At 29.7% G+C, this 17,180-nt stretch overlaps 2 protein-coding genes and 1 pseudogene across 2 annotated transcripts; 2 read left to right on the top strand and 1 right to left on the bottom strand.

Annotated features, from left to right (window-relative positions):
- Positions 1-1,739: 1,739 nt before the first annotated feature.
- LOC131605275 (protein FAR1-RELATED SEQUENCE 5-like) lies at positions 1,740-5,839 on the top strand (annotated as a pseudogene).
- A 3,199-nt stretch (positions 5,840-9,038) lies between these two features.
- LOC131605273 (uncharacterized) lies at positions 9,039-10,477 on the top strand. Its single transcript, XM_058877650.1, has 6 exons — positions 9,039-9,051; positions 9,131-9,282; positions 9,421-9,685; positions 9,774-9,863; positions 10,185-10,269; positions 10,348-10,477. Exons 1-6 carry the CDS (start codon positions 9,039-9,041, stop codon positions 10,475-10,477), a joined length of 735 nt encoding a protein of 244 aa, XP_058733633.1.
- Positions 10,478-12,028: 1,551 nt separating this feature from the next.
- LOC131602242 (uncharacterized) lies at positions 12,029-16,963 on the bottom strand. The gene is made up of 5 exons (XM_058874308.1): positions 16,637-16,963; positions 13,201-13,497; positions 12,872-13,096; positions 12,658-12,786; positions 12,029-12,349 (listed from the first exon to the last, which is right to left on the bottom strand). The coding sequence occupies exons 1-5, from the start codon at positions 16,871-16,873 to the stop codon at positions 12,122-12,124; spliced, it is 1,116 nt and encodes a 371-aa protein (XP_058730291.1). The 5' UTR covers positions 16,874-16,963; the 3' UTR covers positions 12,029-12,121.
- Positions 16,964-17,180: the final 217 nt, after the last annotated feature.

The raw sequence follows: 17,180 nt of genomic DNA, 5'->3' as shown, positions 1-17,180 counted from the left end.
GCCATGCGTACACTGTTTAACGTTTGTTTCCAACAAATTGACGGAAAGGACTAACGTGCAACTTTTTTAATAGATAAGGGATCTATCTGAACATTTTAAAAATTAAAGGACTAAAATGGACCCCGAGGTAAAGTTAAGGGACGAAAAAGGGTATTTTGCCTTTCATAAAATTGTTTGGGAGGATCTTTCGCAAACAAAAAGAATCTTTAATAAAGATTTAAACTTAAAAAACAAAATTTTGTCTAAATTATTAGTTTGTCCCTTATCCAATCTCCTTAGGTATAGATCTAATAATTAATGCTTAATTAAATAGAAAAAGATTTATTTGACTAGCATCAAAACAAGATAAAAATTTAAATAATGAAAATCTAACTTTTGCCATATATAGGAACGATGTATACCAAGTAAATCAAAACAAGATTTTCTTAACAATAAATCTAAATAAGAGCAATGATTGGATAGTGAAATCTGATCGATGTTATAGCTATAAAAGCTCTAGCTCTAGCTTTATGTTTAGAAACAATTTATATCAGACAAATTGATCCGAGACTTAAACCAAAAATCAGTTTATTTTAATAATAGAAATTTGTAGTTTATATTCTATTTTCTTCTAAGTGGAAACCTCCATCCATGGAAACCTTCTTCGACTTACATGTGTGCTCAACTCGCGAGCCAATCGACTCTTCACGTAACATTCATGATTTTAGGAAATATTTTTTTGTTGATTTTGAGTTCAACCACGCGTATTTACCTTCTCAAATTGATGCCACGACCGACTTAACATCCACAATCAGAGAATTTGTGTCAATTCCTATTGAAATCTTGTGTAATTGTATGGAAGGAGATCGTAAGATTTTCATGTATGACAAATTTTCTTTCGTGCCAATTAATATATTAGATGCGATTCTACTCAATTTGGAACAATGTGCTAGACAAATGGTTGCACACAATGGTGAAGAACATGTCATATTAGAGATGCGCGTCCACCTTTTTTCCGTAACACCAATTGAAGTTGAGGAAGAAGATTTTAGAAATGAAGATGATTATGGTCAAGTCCAACAAATTGTTGATTTGATGGAGAAATTAGAAAATTATTATCTTTTTTCTTCTGATTCGACTGGACAATGTTCTATTTGTTTGGAAGAGTTTTGCAATACGACAGAATTTGTTCGAACAAAATGCTCTCACGTTTTTCATAAGAAGTGTATTGCTTCATGGATCCAACAATGCATACACCATTCATCAACTTCCACTTGCCCATTGTGCCGAGGCCTATTATAAATAAGTGTCGATAATATGTGTATTCTTGTTTCCTAGAGTATATTAATCTTCAATTGTAATTAATTTTAATGTTAAAGATACTTTTTATCTTAGTTATTTGAGCATGTTTTAATTTTTCTTCTATAATTTTTTATTTATAATTTCACTCTTATAGCATAATATATTTTGTCTTAATTTTTATACTCTATGGCCATCATAAGAAAAAAAGTTAATAATGTCTTAGTCATTAGATTGATTTTTTTCTCTACCACCTCATTTAATATGTCGTGAGGATGAAAAATAAAAAAAAATCAAAATATAAAAGAATTACAGAGAAAAAAAAATTACAACTCGCTTAAATAATAGGGTACGTAAAGTGATCTTGGAGTAAAGTGATCTGGCACTTGAATATCCCGCCTAGCCGGTCTCTCACGGTTTGGCGTATGTTTCATCACAAGCTTCCCACGAATGACTTCATCATGAAGAAGGGAATTCCGTTGGCTTCCCGTTGTCCGATCTGTCTTGCTGATTCCGATACTTTCCAGCACCTGCTGTTTTATTGCAAGTTCACCAAAAGACTTTGGTCTTGGCTTAGGATGAAATTACATTCTAACTCTTTTCCTTCCACTGTCACAGATTGGTTGGACAACAACCTTTGTCTTAATACCCCGCAGGTGGCGTTGATTCATGGTGCTGCTGTTGTTAATTCCTTGTTCTCTCTTTGGGAAATCCGGAATTCTGCTAAGCACAATAACCGCAAACCGTCTCTCAAATCTGCTACTGATTGGATTTTGCAGCAAGTCCAAAAATCCGGCAACTCATCCAGCAAAGGATCTTTTATTAGCATGCAGGATTTCTCCTTCATAAAAGATTTCAAAGTCAACATTATTCCTCCTAAATCTCCCACTATTAAAGAGGTTCTTTGGAGTCCTCCGTCTTTGGGTTGGCTCAAATGCAACTGCGACGGTTTCTTTATTCCCGACATTTCCAAGGCGGGTTGTGGAGGTATTTTTCGTAATCACAGCGGAGATTTCACCCTTGCTTTTGCTGAGCCTATTCGTTTCAACTCTTCTCTGCATGCTGAATTCGGCGCGGTCATCCGAGCCATGGAGATTGCCATTCTTAACGGTTGGAATAAGCTTTGGGTTGAAACCGACTCTAGCTTGGTGGTCAAAGCTTTCTCCAACCATAATCTTGTTCCCTTTGTTTATAGGTTTCGTTGGCGCTATTGCGTTCTTCACACTAATTTCTCTCATCTAACTTTCACTCACATCTATAGAGAAGGTAATACTTGTGCCGATTTTTTGGCGAATTTCGCGCTCGGCATCGGTTCTACCGTTACTTTTGATTCCATCCCGTTGGAAATTAGGAATGATTTTGTAAAGAATAGGTTAGACATACCTTTCTTTAGGTTCTCGTAATCTTGGGGCTAACTTGTTCCCCCCCTTTATATCTTTTCTTTTCTTTTCTTTATATATATATATATATATATATATATATATATATATATATATATATATATATATATATATATATATATATATATATATATATATATATATATATATATATATATATATATATATATATATATAGGGGGCGACTCAAGCGAGAACGCTTTGCTATTATGAGAAACGAGAACAAGTAATTAGAACCGTTAGATCTATTTAATTTATATTAGCGGATCAGATTTCATTTTAATTAAAAATGGCACGTGAGATCTTTCTATTTAATGTTAACAAATCAGACCATTTTTTTTATTCTTATTATTATAATTACAACGAATATAATACCCTTGCCTTATTATTATTACTAGAATTGCTACCAATATAAAACCCTTGCCGCCAGGTAGCGCCAACCCTATTCTTATTTACTGTTTTCGATATTTTTCATAGAAGTTGCATAAGGTACCTACTATCCATCATCTCTTAATTTTGTTACTATCTCCAACAATAGTTTCAGGTAAGAAAAGTTTAGTAATATCATCATATAGAAACAGTGATATATTGTTTTATAGTTATTAATATTATTTGATCGTTATTATAATAAATTACACATGTCTCTATATTGAAAACTTTTGTTGGTTTGTAATGAAAATAATTTAAATTGATCACTGCATATTTGATATAAATTGTTCTTGCATCATCTATAATTTCGGTAATATTTCTACACTTAACGAGATGGTATTTAAAATATTGTATGTTAATATTCATACTTATATATTTTTTTCTATTTTTTCAAGCATGAGTGATAATCATGACGGTGAATATGGACTTGGTAACTTAGAAGATAATCTCATTTCTCAGGTAAATGAGCATTTAAATTAATTATAAATTCTGGGTGTTTTTTTTTATAATTTAAACATGATTTTGTTCAAAGTTTTTTTATAATTTATTTTACTTTTTAAAAGATAAATGAATGGGTGCCAAATTGTGAAGAAGAATCCAAGCCTAAGATAGGACAGTTATTTAATACATTAGATGATGCTAAACAATTTTATAAAAGATATGCACATACTGTTGGATTTAGCGTGCGTTGCTCATCTGAAAGTAAAAACAAAGAAGGAATGAAGCGTTGGAAGTATTTTGTCTGCTCAAAAGAAGGTTACAAACCAATAAGAGAGAAAATTGAAAAAGAAAATGAGTCCACCATTAAAGTTCGAAGAAGGAGTCTTACAAGAGAAGGATGTAATGCTAAAGCTGCTTTCAAACTATCAGAGCAAGGAAAATATGAGCTTGCTCGATTCCATGAAAGTCATACACATGAACTTTCCACGCCAAGGAAGAGACAATTTCTTAGATCAGCAAGAAAAGTGAACCCTGTTCATAGGAATATATTATATGTTAATAGTCGAGCAAATGTTGGACCATCAAAAACATATCACTTATTAAAAGAACAACTTGGAGGTTACGAAAATGTTGGGTGCACACAAAAGGATCTTCAAAATTGCTTGAGAGATTTAAAGACATTGACTAAAGATTCTGACGCGTGTGTGTTTGTTGATAATTTTAAGAGGAAACAAGAAGCAAATCCTTCATTTTATTATGCATATGAGGTAGATATTGAAGGTCGATTAAAACATATATTTTGGGCAGATGGTATTTGCAGAAAAAATTACTCTTTGTTTGGAGATGTGATTTCTTTTGACACTACATATGAAACAAACAAATATTCTATGATTTTTGCACCATTTACCGGATTGAACCACCATAGACAATGTGTTTCTTTTGGAGCTGCCTTTCTAGCAAATGAGAAAAGGTGATTCATTCATTTGGTTGTTTGAAAAGTTTTTGGAAGCGATGGGAGGACATAAACCTGATCTTATAATAACAGATCAAGATCCCGCCATGAAACTTGCAATAGAAAAGACTTTTGATTCTTCTTCTCATAGATTTTGCATGTGGCACATTATGAAAAAAGTATCTGAAAAGGTTGGTGTTACTATAAATGCCAATGATGAGTTCAATAATAGTTTCAAGTCTTGTGTTTGGAGTTCAGAGACGCCACATGAATTTGAAACATCGTGGAATTCTGTCATGATTAGGTTTAACTTGGAAAAGAATGACTGGCTCTCACATTTGTATGATATTAGAAGTATGTGGATCCCAGCGTATTTTAAAGATATTTTTTTTGGGTGGAATATTGAGAACAACATCTATATCCGAGAGTGAAATTCTTTTTATTGCACCTTTTTGAATTCTAAGATTGGTTTGGTTGAATTTTGGATGAGGTTTGAGTCTGCCATAGAAGCTCAAAGGCATAAAGAGATACTTGCTGATAATGATTCCTTACATTCTCAACCAATACTAAAGTTGGATCGTGCTTTAGAGAAGCACGGAGAGATATCTATACTCGTGAAAATTTTTACATATTTCAAAAGGAGTTATGGATCGCATGTGTAGATTGTGGAGTTGAAAGTAAAGATGTGAAAGATGGGGTGGAAATACTACTTATAGTTGATAATAGTGGAGACAATCGTAAATTTCGTGAGGTTATTTATACTATTTGTGATAATGATGCAAATTGTTCATGCAAAATGTTTCAATCTCAAGGCATACTATGTAGACATATACTTTGTGTTCTAAAGGTTAAAGGTATAAATGAAATACCAACTAAATACATCATTAATAGGTGGACCAAGTTGGCAACTAGTAAGTCTATTTTTGGTGTTGATGACAAGGTGTTGGAAGGGTGTTCTAAACCAAAAAGTGTAAGTCAACTTATATCAACTGCATGGGATTACTTTTTCACTTGTATGCATATGGCCGGACAAAGTAAGGAAAAATTAAGCGTTGTAATAAGTGGAGCTATTAGCATGAAAAAACAACTAATTGAATTTGAAGGTAGTTCTACCCAAACCAAAGATAAAGAAGTTGAGTCCTTCATTGGATGTAATATTTCTAAAGAAGTAGAAATTCGTCCACCGCAAATTTCAAAGACGAAAGGAAGTGGTAAACGATTTAAAGGAGGAAAAGAGAAGGCTATTGAACAACAACAAAAAAGAGCGAAACTTTGTAAAGCATGTGGTCAATATACATATCATGACAGCCGTAATTGTCCTAAAATACCCAATCTATAATCCGGTAAGCATTCTTTTTTATACTTAATCACTCACATATAATAAATATTTAATCTCATGTTTTTCTATATCTTGATTTATATGCAGGAATGCTATGCTCAATGAATAATTTCTTTAAAAATAATTTTGACATCGAAGGAATTCAGAATTTGGAGTGCCTCTTGAAGATTTTAATTTGCAGTCGACTATTTTAGTTAGTTTTAAAAATAACACTTATATGTAGTTAGTTATTAATTTTATCTTATAAATTTTAAATTTTAGTACTTCTATAAACAACTTTTGTGGCACTATCAGCCTAGTATAATAAGAATCATAGAAAGAGAAACAAATCTTGTCCATTAAAATCAACAAATCTAAATCTAATGGTTGTGATTCATTGTTCTCATTTCTCATAATAACCAAGTGTTCTCACTTGAGTCGTCCCCTATATATATATATATATATATATATATATATATATATAGATAGATAGATAGAGAGATAGATAGGTTAATAGTCATTCACCCCCTGCCATATAGGCGAGTTTTGATTTTCCCCCTTTAAAAAAAAGTTTTGGATTATCCCCCTATAATTTTAAAATTTTTAAAATTCTAAGTCTTTTCCCCTAAGAGGAAAAATTACCCCCTGTAAAATATATTTTTTTGATTTACCCCCTGGTTTTTACACGCTTAGGGGGGGTGCCCGAAAAATATAGGGGGTAATCCAAAACTGTTTTTTTAAAGGGGGGAAAATCAAAACTCGCCTATATGGCAGGGGTGAATGACTATTAACCCTATATATATATATATATATATATATATATATATATATATATATATATATATATATATATATATATATATATATATATATATATATATATATATATAGGAGAGTTATATTTACTCCAAGAGTAAATTATCAACACTTACTCCACATCTTAACCATTAATTTTCTTCAATCTAATGGTTAAAATTAATGAGTAATTAAATATGGAGAGAGAAAATCAATACTCATTAATTTTAACCATTAGATTTAGAAGAATTAATGATCAAGATGGGGAGTAATTGTTGATATATTACTCTTGGAGTATATATATATATATATATATATATATATATATATATATATATATATATATATATATATATATATATATATATATATGGGAAGGAATCATTTGACACCGGTGTCATACTCTTATTTTTGACAAATGTTTATTGAGTCATACATACACATATTGATGACAAAATAATTTTGTATTTAGTCATTTATGCGTTATCAAATAACAATAAAATTCATCAAATTTGAATAACAACTTTTCATTTAACGTACAAAAATAATATTAGATAAAAGTGGAGTAAAAAACATAAAATAGTAACATAAAATACTATAAAAACATTATAATTGTTCAGGACCTGCCCAACACTAAGAAGCGGCCCAATTCACGAACACCTTTGAGATGGCCCAATGACCTAGGCCCAATCACTCACGGGCGGAGAAGACATTCTCCCCACGCCCGACACCGAGCGCGACGCCACCTAGCCAACCAGGCTAGCTCCCGCGTCCCTAGGTGTTCATTTGGCTCCCAAGATCTCACCTCGTGTCGACCCGAATCGCCCTTCTGCTCGCCTAACGGCTAGTGTCGAGCAGTCCCCCAGAATTCTTAGGTTTACTCCTATAATTCTGACAATTACGAGTTTTGGGCCTAAACTCACGGTTTAGCCCAAACACTTGGACTGTTGGCCATGCGCTGGGGACATTATATAAACTCTCTCCCTTGAGAGGGTTAGATAACACATTTTTCATAACCCTAAACACTTATTCATATCTGTGATCGTACTGACTTGATCGTCGGAGTACCTTGCAAGTACACCCTCCCCTCTTCTTCCTCGACACCGTGCAAGACATCCGTGGCCCCTTTCTGGTTTCGACTCCGAGGTCGAAACAATAATGAAATAGAAAAAAAAGAGATGAAATATTAGAGAAGATGAAAAAGAAAGAGCTGGAGAGATGCGATTAGATAAGAAGAGGAACATTAAAAACGTAATTGGAAGAGAGAACAGTAGAATAAAAATAATAAGATTAAAAGAAAGAATTTTAGAGATGAAAGACTAGAAAAGAATATGTGACATGTAATTGGAAAAAAAGATGAGAAGAAGGTGCAATACCGTTAGGAGAGATTTGAGAAGACTTAAAATGAAACCTTAAGTGTGAGGAAGAGAAAATCATTCGTAATCGTAAGGTTAAGGCATAATAGGTTTGAGTTTGAGTTAGATATAAGTTATTTGAAATTTGAAGGTTGTAACAAAATGCGGTTTGAGAGGACCAGCCCAACATATATGGAGGTAAGGCCAATTTTATAATAAAATAATTTAAATTATTAAGAATAAAATGTACTTTTTATTAAACAAATTAATTAATAAATCACTAATTTTTTAATTGATAAATTAGTATTAAAAAATTTCATAATTATTTACAATTTTAACTTTGTTTATAATTTTATATTTTTGATTTTTTTTTACTAATAAATTCTTATTTTTCATTTTTTTCTATGCTAAATGTTGCACTTTTAAATTGTTTATTCAATGACACTCAGTTTTATTGTTAAATTAACTTTTTTTTGTTATTCAATTAAAATTTCAACAATTTATCTTTTGTTTTGAGTATTGAAAATTTACATATTTGGTTGACAATACTTTAAATAAAATAAAATAAAATTCAATATAAAAACAATAAAGACAAATAAGAAAACAATAATTTCAAAATAAAACAATTAAAAAAATATAAATATTTTATATTAAAACTAAATAAAATAAAGTTACTATATAAATAAAATATATTTTAATCCTTTTACTAAAGATTGAGAGGACACACTCGTAACACAACAATATCAATTAATCAAGATTCTTAATTTGCAAAATTTTTAGTCGCATATACTCTCTCATCTCTCAATTAAAAATATAAAAATATCTAATGATAATAATAATACTTTATTATTTAATATTTTGTAACTCTCAAATATATTTCAATTAATGTTCTAACTGTAATCGAAAATTATTCATCTAATGATAATAATAATATTTTAGTATTTAATAATATTTTGTAACTCTCAAATATTTTGATATATATATATATATATATATATATATATATATATATATATATATATCTTATTTTCATCATCTTATCACATACGTATCTCTCTGAATTAACCAAAATGACTACCAATAGTTAGTATTAAACATATATTGTCACTTTATTATATTTTGTAATTTTTTACCTGATTAAATTTATATTTTTTGTTTGTAGATATCCCTTCCATGTTAACTCCTGTATCAGAAATTTGTGGTGACAAAATTGAAATTAATTTGAAGGTTAAAGTAATACATCTTTGGATTATACCTGATCGCATAAATCCAACAGAGAATGAAAGTCTCCATACGCTTTTATTGGATGAAAAGGTATTATTTGAATTACTCTATATGATCTAAAAATTTCTTTAATTATATAAATATATATATATATATATATATATATATATATATATATATATATATACACACAATAACATGTTTATTTTTCCTTTTATTTATGAATAGTGTGGAAAAATTCATGCAACAATTCAAAAAAATCTCATTCCACATTTTAAGGAAATTTTTTTAGAAGGTTCTACGTATGTTTTTGAAAAAATTTTGGTTGCTCTGAATGATGTTTCATTCACAACAACAAACCATAAGGACAAGCTCAATTTTATGGGATCCACAAACTTATTCAAAGTGAATGCTCCGGAGATACATATTCATCATTTTGAATTTATGTCATTTCTTAATATTCTGTCTTCAACAAAAGAGGATAAGTTACTTGGTGAGATTTATTATGATTTGTGTGATATAATATATTCATATCTTTAAAATATAACTTATATTAATTTTTTTTAAAATTTGTTTATTAGATATTATTGGTCATGTCGATAAGAAAAATAGTATCAAAGAAATAGAAAAAAATGGCAAAAAAGTTATGGATATTCACTTGAAGATTTGGAGTGAGTTTTTTATATGGAGAATAACTAATTTTTTTTATTATCATGTATTATAAGCATGTAAAATAATATAATTTCATTCATTATATTCATATATAATGTAGTAACAATAGAATTCACTGTACTTTCTGGAGCGAATTTGCTGAAATGATGGAACAATTTTTGGAAAAACATGACTCTTCACATAGTGTCATCATCATATTTCAAATCTACAAGTTGAAGAAATATTATGGTTCGGCTATAAATATGAATTTACTATTTATTATATTTCAACTTTATATATAAATAAATAATATAATAGCTGATATTGTTATTTTAACATAGGCACAATGGGTGTGTGTAACTCATTTTTTGAAACAAAAATGTTGTTGAATGTTGATATACCTGCTATTAACGACTATAAATTGAGGTAAATTTGTTTTACAATTTACCTATCATTTATTATTCTTTGCTTTATAAGTAGATATTTGACAATTTAATTCAACAGGTTGACTGGGGAAAATGCGAATTTGACTCAAGGAGTTAGTCAAATGACCGGGTCAACCATAATTCCATTGGCAGATGATTTACTCCAAACCAAAAAAAATACTATTGAAGATTTGATTGAATCTACATAAGTAATTGTTTTTTATTTTTAAAAAACTATTCATATTTTATGATAACTCTGACGGTAATTAATGGTAATTTTTTTTAATTTAAATGTGACAGAAATGTTTTGGCTCTGTCTTAGTAAGTGTTGGAGGCAACTCGAGGAGGTCAACGAGGGAGCATTTTAACTTTGAACACACATTTGTGAAAGACACGCCACATCTCCACCTAAAACCTTAAGGTGATAGGTGTGTGGGTTCTCTCACTTATAAAGTGTTCATTCTTTCCTTTTTTAACTAATGAGGGGCTTCTTCCTCACACTTGATTCTCAACACTCCCCTTCAAGTGTGAGGCTTACACAATGCTCCCCTTCATGTGGAAGCTCTCTCTCCCACATACACTTGTACCACCGTTGACACTCAACGGAACACCTTCTACCCACCACCTGCGGGAAGTGTTTCGATACAAATGAGCCGGTCCCTATCTCGAAACCAAAGGCTCATGATACCACTTGTTAGAGGAAAAAGCCCCACATTGGTTAAAAAAAAGAAAGAATGATTACTTTATAAGTGAGAGAACCCACAAACCTATCACCTTAAGGTTTTAGGTGGAGATGTGGTGTGTCTCTCACAAATGTGTGTTCAAAGTTAAAATGCTCCCTCTTATATATGCTCAAGTCACCACATGCATTTCCAATGTGGAACTATTATCCAACTCACACTTGCATTACTCTCAACAGTAAGAACATGTGAGCTTGATACGATGCAGGATGGTTCTATCAAGCATGCTCCAAATGTGCCTAAAAAATTAATATTATTGAAGGAAAGTTATATTGTGACAAATGCAAGATGCCAAAAACTGCAGTTCCTAGGTAAGTAAAATAATGTTTTATAATAAATTACTTTGAATTAATATAATACATGTTGTTAATGAAAAATATTGTGTTTCTTTGAATATACAGGTTTAAGGTTCATATACAATAATACAAGTCATAGATAAGACCGAATCAACAACTTTTATATTGTTTGATCGCATTGTGTCTCAAGTGCTGGACAGAAATGTACAAGATCTGTTTGATTCTATGGATAAGGTTGATTAATTGGAATGTGTGTGTATATATATATATATATATATATATATATATATATATATATATATATATATATATATATATATATATATATATATATATATATATATATATATATATAAACCAAAGGGTCACGAAACGAGATAAAAAAAAGGAGCCTAAACCACAAGCGGAAAATTACCTACCAATTGAAATTTAACATAAGTAAAATAATGAATTTTTGTCGAACTCATAGAAATTGCAATTGGCATGAGAAATATTCACCCTCTTAAACACTATCTTATGTTCAATTTAAAAAAATATCAAAATTGATATTAACGACTAAATATTTGATGGAGATGAATTATATTTTAGATAACTTGCAATAATCTATTATCACAATAAGTCTAGATTGACCTCTCATGAGGTTAGGCGCCTAATTTGTTGAGATGGTTGAAGAAGTTATATAAGTGTATGTGACTGGAGAAAAAGAAAATTATGCTAGTAATAATTTACCCAAAATAAATATTTTATTATAGTTATAGGTTCTTAATATCATCCATCATATACATACATACATAGAAAGAGACATATGCAGATGCTTCTATGCAATCGTTGTTTCAGTAGTAGGGGATGGCTGCAGAAGAGTTGAAGATGAACCCAGAGGCTCATGCACTACAGAATTTGAAGAAACTGATATAGGATTTCCTTCCAATTGCAACATGAGACTCCCCAATATTTCAGTTAATATTTTCTTGAACTCATCTTCTTTCACCAACTTCGCGTCATCAGCACTCACCATCTTAAACACTTCACCGATAACCTTATCCATCTGTAAAATCAAATATAAATGTCAGAGCCGTCATTGAGATCGTGTAAGGCAGGCCAGTGCACGTGTTTCAAAATTTGTCACGACTCACGATTAAATCTTAGTTAAATAAGACCTCAAGAAATATCTATCACGGTTAAACTATGGTTAAATAGAATTTCTATTTGTTATTTCATGATTGAACTGCCACTAATTTACACAGGATCTCTGAAAACTTAAAATGACTATGATGAATGTTAAATTCGGTTTCGGTCTTAGTTAGCATAATAGAGAAAGAAAAAAATGATTAAGTGAGAGAAGAGACAACAAACCTCTTCAACTGCACCAAATGGAGGTAAAGCAGCGGACGGAGCCACCACGTCCAGCGCCACTCGGAGATAATCCTTTGACATTTTTCCATTACGATCTTTCGGGAGAGTCTCCATAGCCGAGCTCAAAATCTGCATTCCATCATTAGTTAATTATATAACAATCAATAAGCTAAGAACAATAAATTTTTTTCAAGGAGTTAATTAACATCCAAACCTTGTCAAATTCAAACTTATTTGATAATAGTCTCTTAATACCACTTCCATCAAATTTGCTTTCACTATGAGCAACTATGACCGGTTGCTCCCGAAGACGATTAGCTACGAGCAAAGCCACTTTCTTAAATTCCTCCATAAATATCTCTTGAGAAACTGGCTTATTCAAATAAGTTCCATGTTTAGAAAGCAGTGCTAGTGCTGGTTCCACAATGTTGTTAATAACCTACACAAAGAATCATAAGCCACAATGTTCCAAAAACTATAGCAATAACTTATAACTTTCATAACAAAATTTGTTATATGATTTTTATAGGTAGAATTGGCTACCCAAGGATCAGAAGTAGGAGGAATCCCTTGATCAACATTGAGTTTGCTAAGAGCTTGAATTATAAGATCATGAAGAGATGCATGAGGTGATTCAATTTGAGAGAAAATGGATACGATTTCAGGTTCATAAACGGAGCCATTAAGAAACTCGAGAAGATCTTCGCCATCAATGCGAAGTATCACAATCGGGTCTCGTTTGAGTCCAGCAGCCATGCCCAACAAAATGTCTGAAAGAACCTCTTTGAACTCAGTCTTGCTCACTTTTTCATGCTTTCCATGTGTGAATTCATTCAAAACCTGAGGAATGATTAAGTCAATTGTAAATTTTTTTGTCATTTCTTAGTTTTCTTATTGGTTCAATATATTGGTTAATCAAAGACAAATACTTATCAGCAATAAAAGATATAAACAAAACAATTATTAAAAAAATATATATTATACTCTCTCGTTCTATTTATAAGAGAAAGTTGACATTTTTAGTTTAATTGAATAAACAATGTATCTAGTCTATTATACAATTCAAATACACTGATTATTTAATTAACCTAAAAAGTAAATTTTCTCTCATAAACAATGTATCTAGTCTATTATACCGGTCCAAATTCACTGATTAATTGAACTCATGTATATGTATGTTTTTCAATTTGTTTGACTAAATGTGTGCTTTCACATATATATTGACATTGATTGATTGATGTGTGAGAGATTATATTTAACAAATGTTTAACCAGAGCCATATAATATATGATTGAAGGATAAAAGCATGTTGACTTTATGAACTCACAAAAGTCTAACCCAAAATTTTCTACTACCGTAGCATTGTCTAAGTACTGAGTACTTAATCATAATTAGATTTTAATCTAGTAGATTAAACAAAACTAATCAATCATCATTTTTATATTAGAGACTGATCAAAGTCAAAATACCAGCTGAGTAATTTCCGCAAGATTCTTCTTTTATATATGGAGATAAGAAAATGGCAACAAAAAGTTAAGTAGCAGCGAAATCAACTACAACTTTGCCACTAAAAAGCTTAGTGTCACACCACCGACTCATAAATTAAGTCCTATATGCAAATGATATAGGGCCACAAGTTTTTTTAGATATCTATACCGCATTCAATTATTTAATAATATGTCCTTTTTAATATGTAATTATTTTTAAAAAATAATTATCATAAAAAAACCATAGAGTTGCTAATATATTTTTTCTCCAAAAAAATAATGTGAGTTTGAGTATTGAAGTCACAAAGATATTTCATCCGCAATAAAATAAAATTTAAAAAGTTAATGGTATAGTCTAAAATTCATTCCAAAACTACCATTTTTTTTAAAAAATAAATAAATGTTTCTTAAGGATGTGAAGATTATGAATTTTTTTTAAAATAATCATATTTTTCAACTTAAATTCCAAAATAACTATCTTTTATTTTCCAACTACATACGAAATGTTTCTTAAGGAGGTGAAGATTATGATTTTTTTTAAAAAAATAATTATATTTTTCAACTTAAATTCCAAATTAACTATCTTTCCCAACTATAGTTAATTTTATTTGAATTTTTTTTTTAAATAATCATATTTTTCAACTTAAATTCCAAATTAACTATCTTTCCCAACTAAGGAGTACTAAATTTTCCATGTTTCAAATAAAAAAATTTCAACATAGAACATGTGTTAGACCAATTGACACATGATCTCAAAATTATATTTAGGGGCCAGACTTATTAACGCATAAATATTGCGAATAAAATAAAAATGAATTTATATTGGCGTCAGTCCAATTGGCGCATGCATATAGCAAGAGCATATAAATTCCAATAAAATTGAGACATACATATAACACTCATACATAGACGTCAATTGATCTGGTGCATATTCTTTATTGCGATTTTTTTCAAACATAGATAGTTTGATATATACTTGAGAAAGATGTTTAGTTTAAAAATTAAGTTAAAAAATAATAATTATTTTAAAAAAAATTATGAAGATTATAGCCTTACTTACTCAATATATTATAAGACATGAGGATAACTTAAAAAATAATTACCATATAAGATCATGTATCATGATGCTTATATTTCTAGAACCAATGGGATGTTTCAAATTTGAAAAAAAAGTAAATTTAACAAATCTTAATAACAATTTTCATATACATACTTAACTTCATTTATAAAATAATTTTTCTTATGAAATAGTTTTAATTTTCTTTTTATATTTTTACGATTATAATTGAATTGATGATATGTCCTATAACTTACCAATTTTTATGTTTAAAGTTGTCCAAAGATTGTTATATGCAAAGCTGATTTAAAATTTTGAAGATTATGTGTAGCCACATTTTAATGAAAAAATAATTAGATATTTGATTTAACCACATTTTAAGGGTGATAATAATACAATTTAACCATAATAAATTTAGATCTTGGCCTAGCCTCTTGCACGCACGCACGCAGGGGGTGAGAATAGGCTAGATCAAACTTAATTTTTCCAAGCTTAAGTCTGATATGCTACACAAGTCAAAATCTAAGATTGTCATAGACTTATTTTTATGTTTGATTTTGACTTTTTTGAAGGTCTGATTTGATTAATAATCTATTTAAAAATCTATTTCATTTGAACAAGTGTAATAAGTAACTCAATTAATGTTTAAATATACTAACATTCTAAAATACCAATATACTAAATGTTGGTTGGCATTGACTTATTTAAGATTACATAATAAATTAAGTTTTTTGAAACTATTTGTTTAGAAAAACTTATAAAAAAAACCTATGATATTAGTCATATCGTGTTTTCTTCCTATTTTCACAAATTCTTCGAGATAACTAAATTTTTTTTTATTACTATATAACTAAATTTGTAAAAATTAAAAAAAAGAATTTAAATTTTGTTTCTTATATTTTATTCCAAGTGTATATGTATATATAAAATAAAATTGTCACACACACCTATAAAAACAACAATTAAAGCAAGAGTTTACTATCATTTGTAGGGTAACTTCTCTGTCGACACGTAGCCTTTTAGAAAACCGCCAAAGACTCAAAAACACTTCTATAGGTCTTTTCCATACCAAAACAAATCTAAACCACAAAGAAACCTACCCTCTCTAATAAATAAATAACAACAACAAAAACAAACATTAGAACCACACCAAATCATATGATGAATGTAATGACATCGATCACAACACTCATTACACTATTTTAATTTGGAATAGTGCTAACCTAATTAAACCTAGAAAAGTTAACAAAAAATAATTCATAGCCTTATCTTCTTAATAAGTCGGTTTAACAATAATAATAATAGATTCTTAATAACTGTTTCTCTAAGCAATAATAATAACTATGAAGATAAGATAATCATATAAATTCTTAATCATATAATTAATTAACATGAAATTAAAAGAAAGAAGGTAGTTAGTTAGTTAGTTAATTACCTCAGAATAGATGTGATCAGAATCAGGATTATTCCCTTTAGGAGGCAAACCAAGAGCAGCACCGATATCAGAAACAGCAGGTTTCAGTTCATTCACAGAAAGTTTACCATCTCTATCTCTATCCAACTCTTGAAACTTATGGTTCACGAAGTTGCTGAAAACATCTTTGTTTCCAACTAACTCCATAATATTAGAACCATCTAGAACATCTACTGCCTTTCCACTTTTCCTCTCCATTCCTGTGATTCACCTTTTTTTCTTGCTGCTCTCGTGACTCTTTTTTCCTTTTTATTTCTGTTTCTGTCTTTCGCTATGTGTCTTGGCTATTTGAGTATTTATTTAGTTCAGTTCAGTTTCAATTCGAATAGGACTTTGCTTTTGTTCTATAATATCCACCGCCTTTTATTTTATATAATATATATTTTAGTATAATATTTTTTTATTGTGATGTTATATTTTTTAACATTAAACTTACACGTCAAAGGATGAAAGTGTAGAATTCTGTCTTTGAACTAAGCGTTTATTTATATTAAATATTTGTGAA

The sequence above is a fragment of the Vicia villosa genome, linkage group LG5, assembly GCF_029867415.1.
Source record: "Vicia villosa cultivar HV-30 ecotype Madison, WI linkage group LG5, Vvil1.0, whole genome shotgun sequence".
In the NCBI taxonomy this organism is placed as follows: domain Eukaryota; kingdom Viridiplantae; phylum Streptophyta; class Magnoliopsida; order Fabales; family Fabaceae; genus Vicia; species Vicia villosa.
This window is presented reverse-complemented; position numbering and strand designations above follow the sequence as displayed.

Excerpts from the sequence above, each read along its gene's own strand:
- LOC131605273 (XM_058877650.1), top strand. Across the intron at positions 9,283-9,420 it reads CGCTTTTATTGGATGAAAAG|TGTGGAAAAATTCATGCAAC; the intron begins GTATTATTTGAA and ends ATTTATGAATAG. Across the intron at positions 10,270-10,347 it reads ATTAACGACTATAAATTGAG|GTTGACTGGGGAAAATGCGA; the intron begins GTAAATTTGTTT and ends TTAATTCAACAG.
- LOC131602242 (XM_058874308.1), bottom strand. The coding sequence starts at position 16,873 with ATGGAGAGGAAAAGTGGAAAGGCAGTAGATGTTCTAGATGGTTCTAAT. Across the intron at positions 12,787-12,871 it reads ATAAGTTTGAATTTGACAAG|ATTTTGAGCTCGGCTATGGA; the intron begins GTTTGGATGTTA and ends GATGGAATGCAG. Across the intron at positions 12,350-12,657 it reads CATTTGGTGCAGTTGAAGAG|ATGGATAAGGTTATCGGTGA; the intron begins GTTTGTTGTCTC and ends TTGATTTTACAG.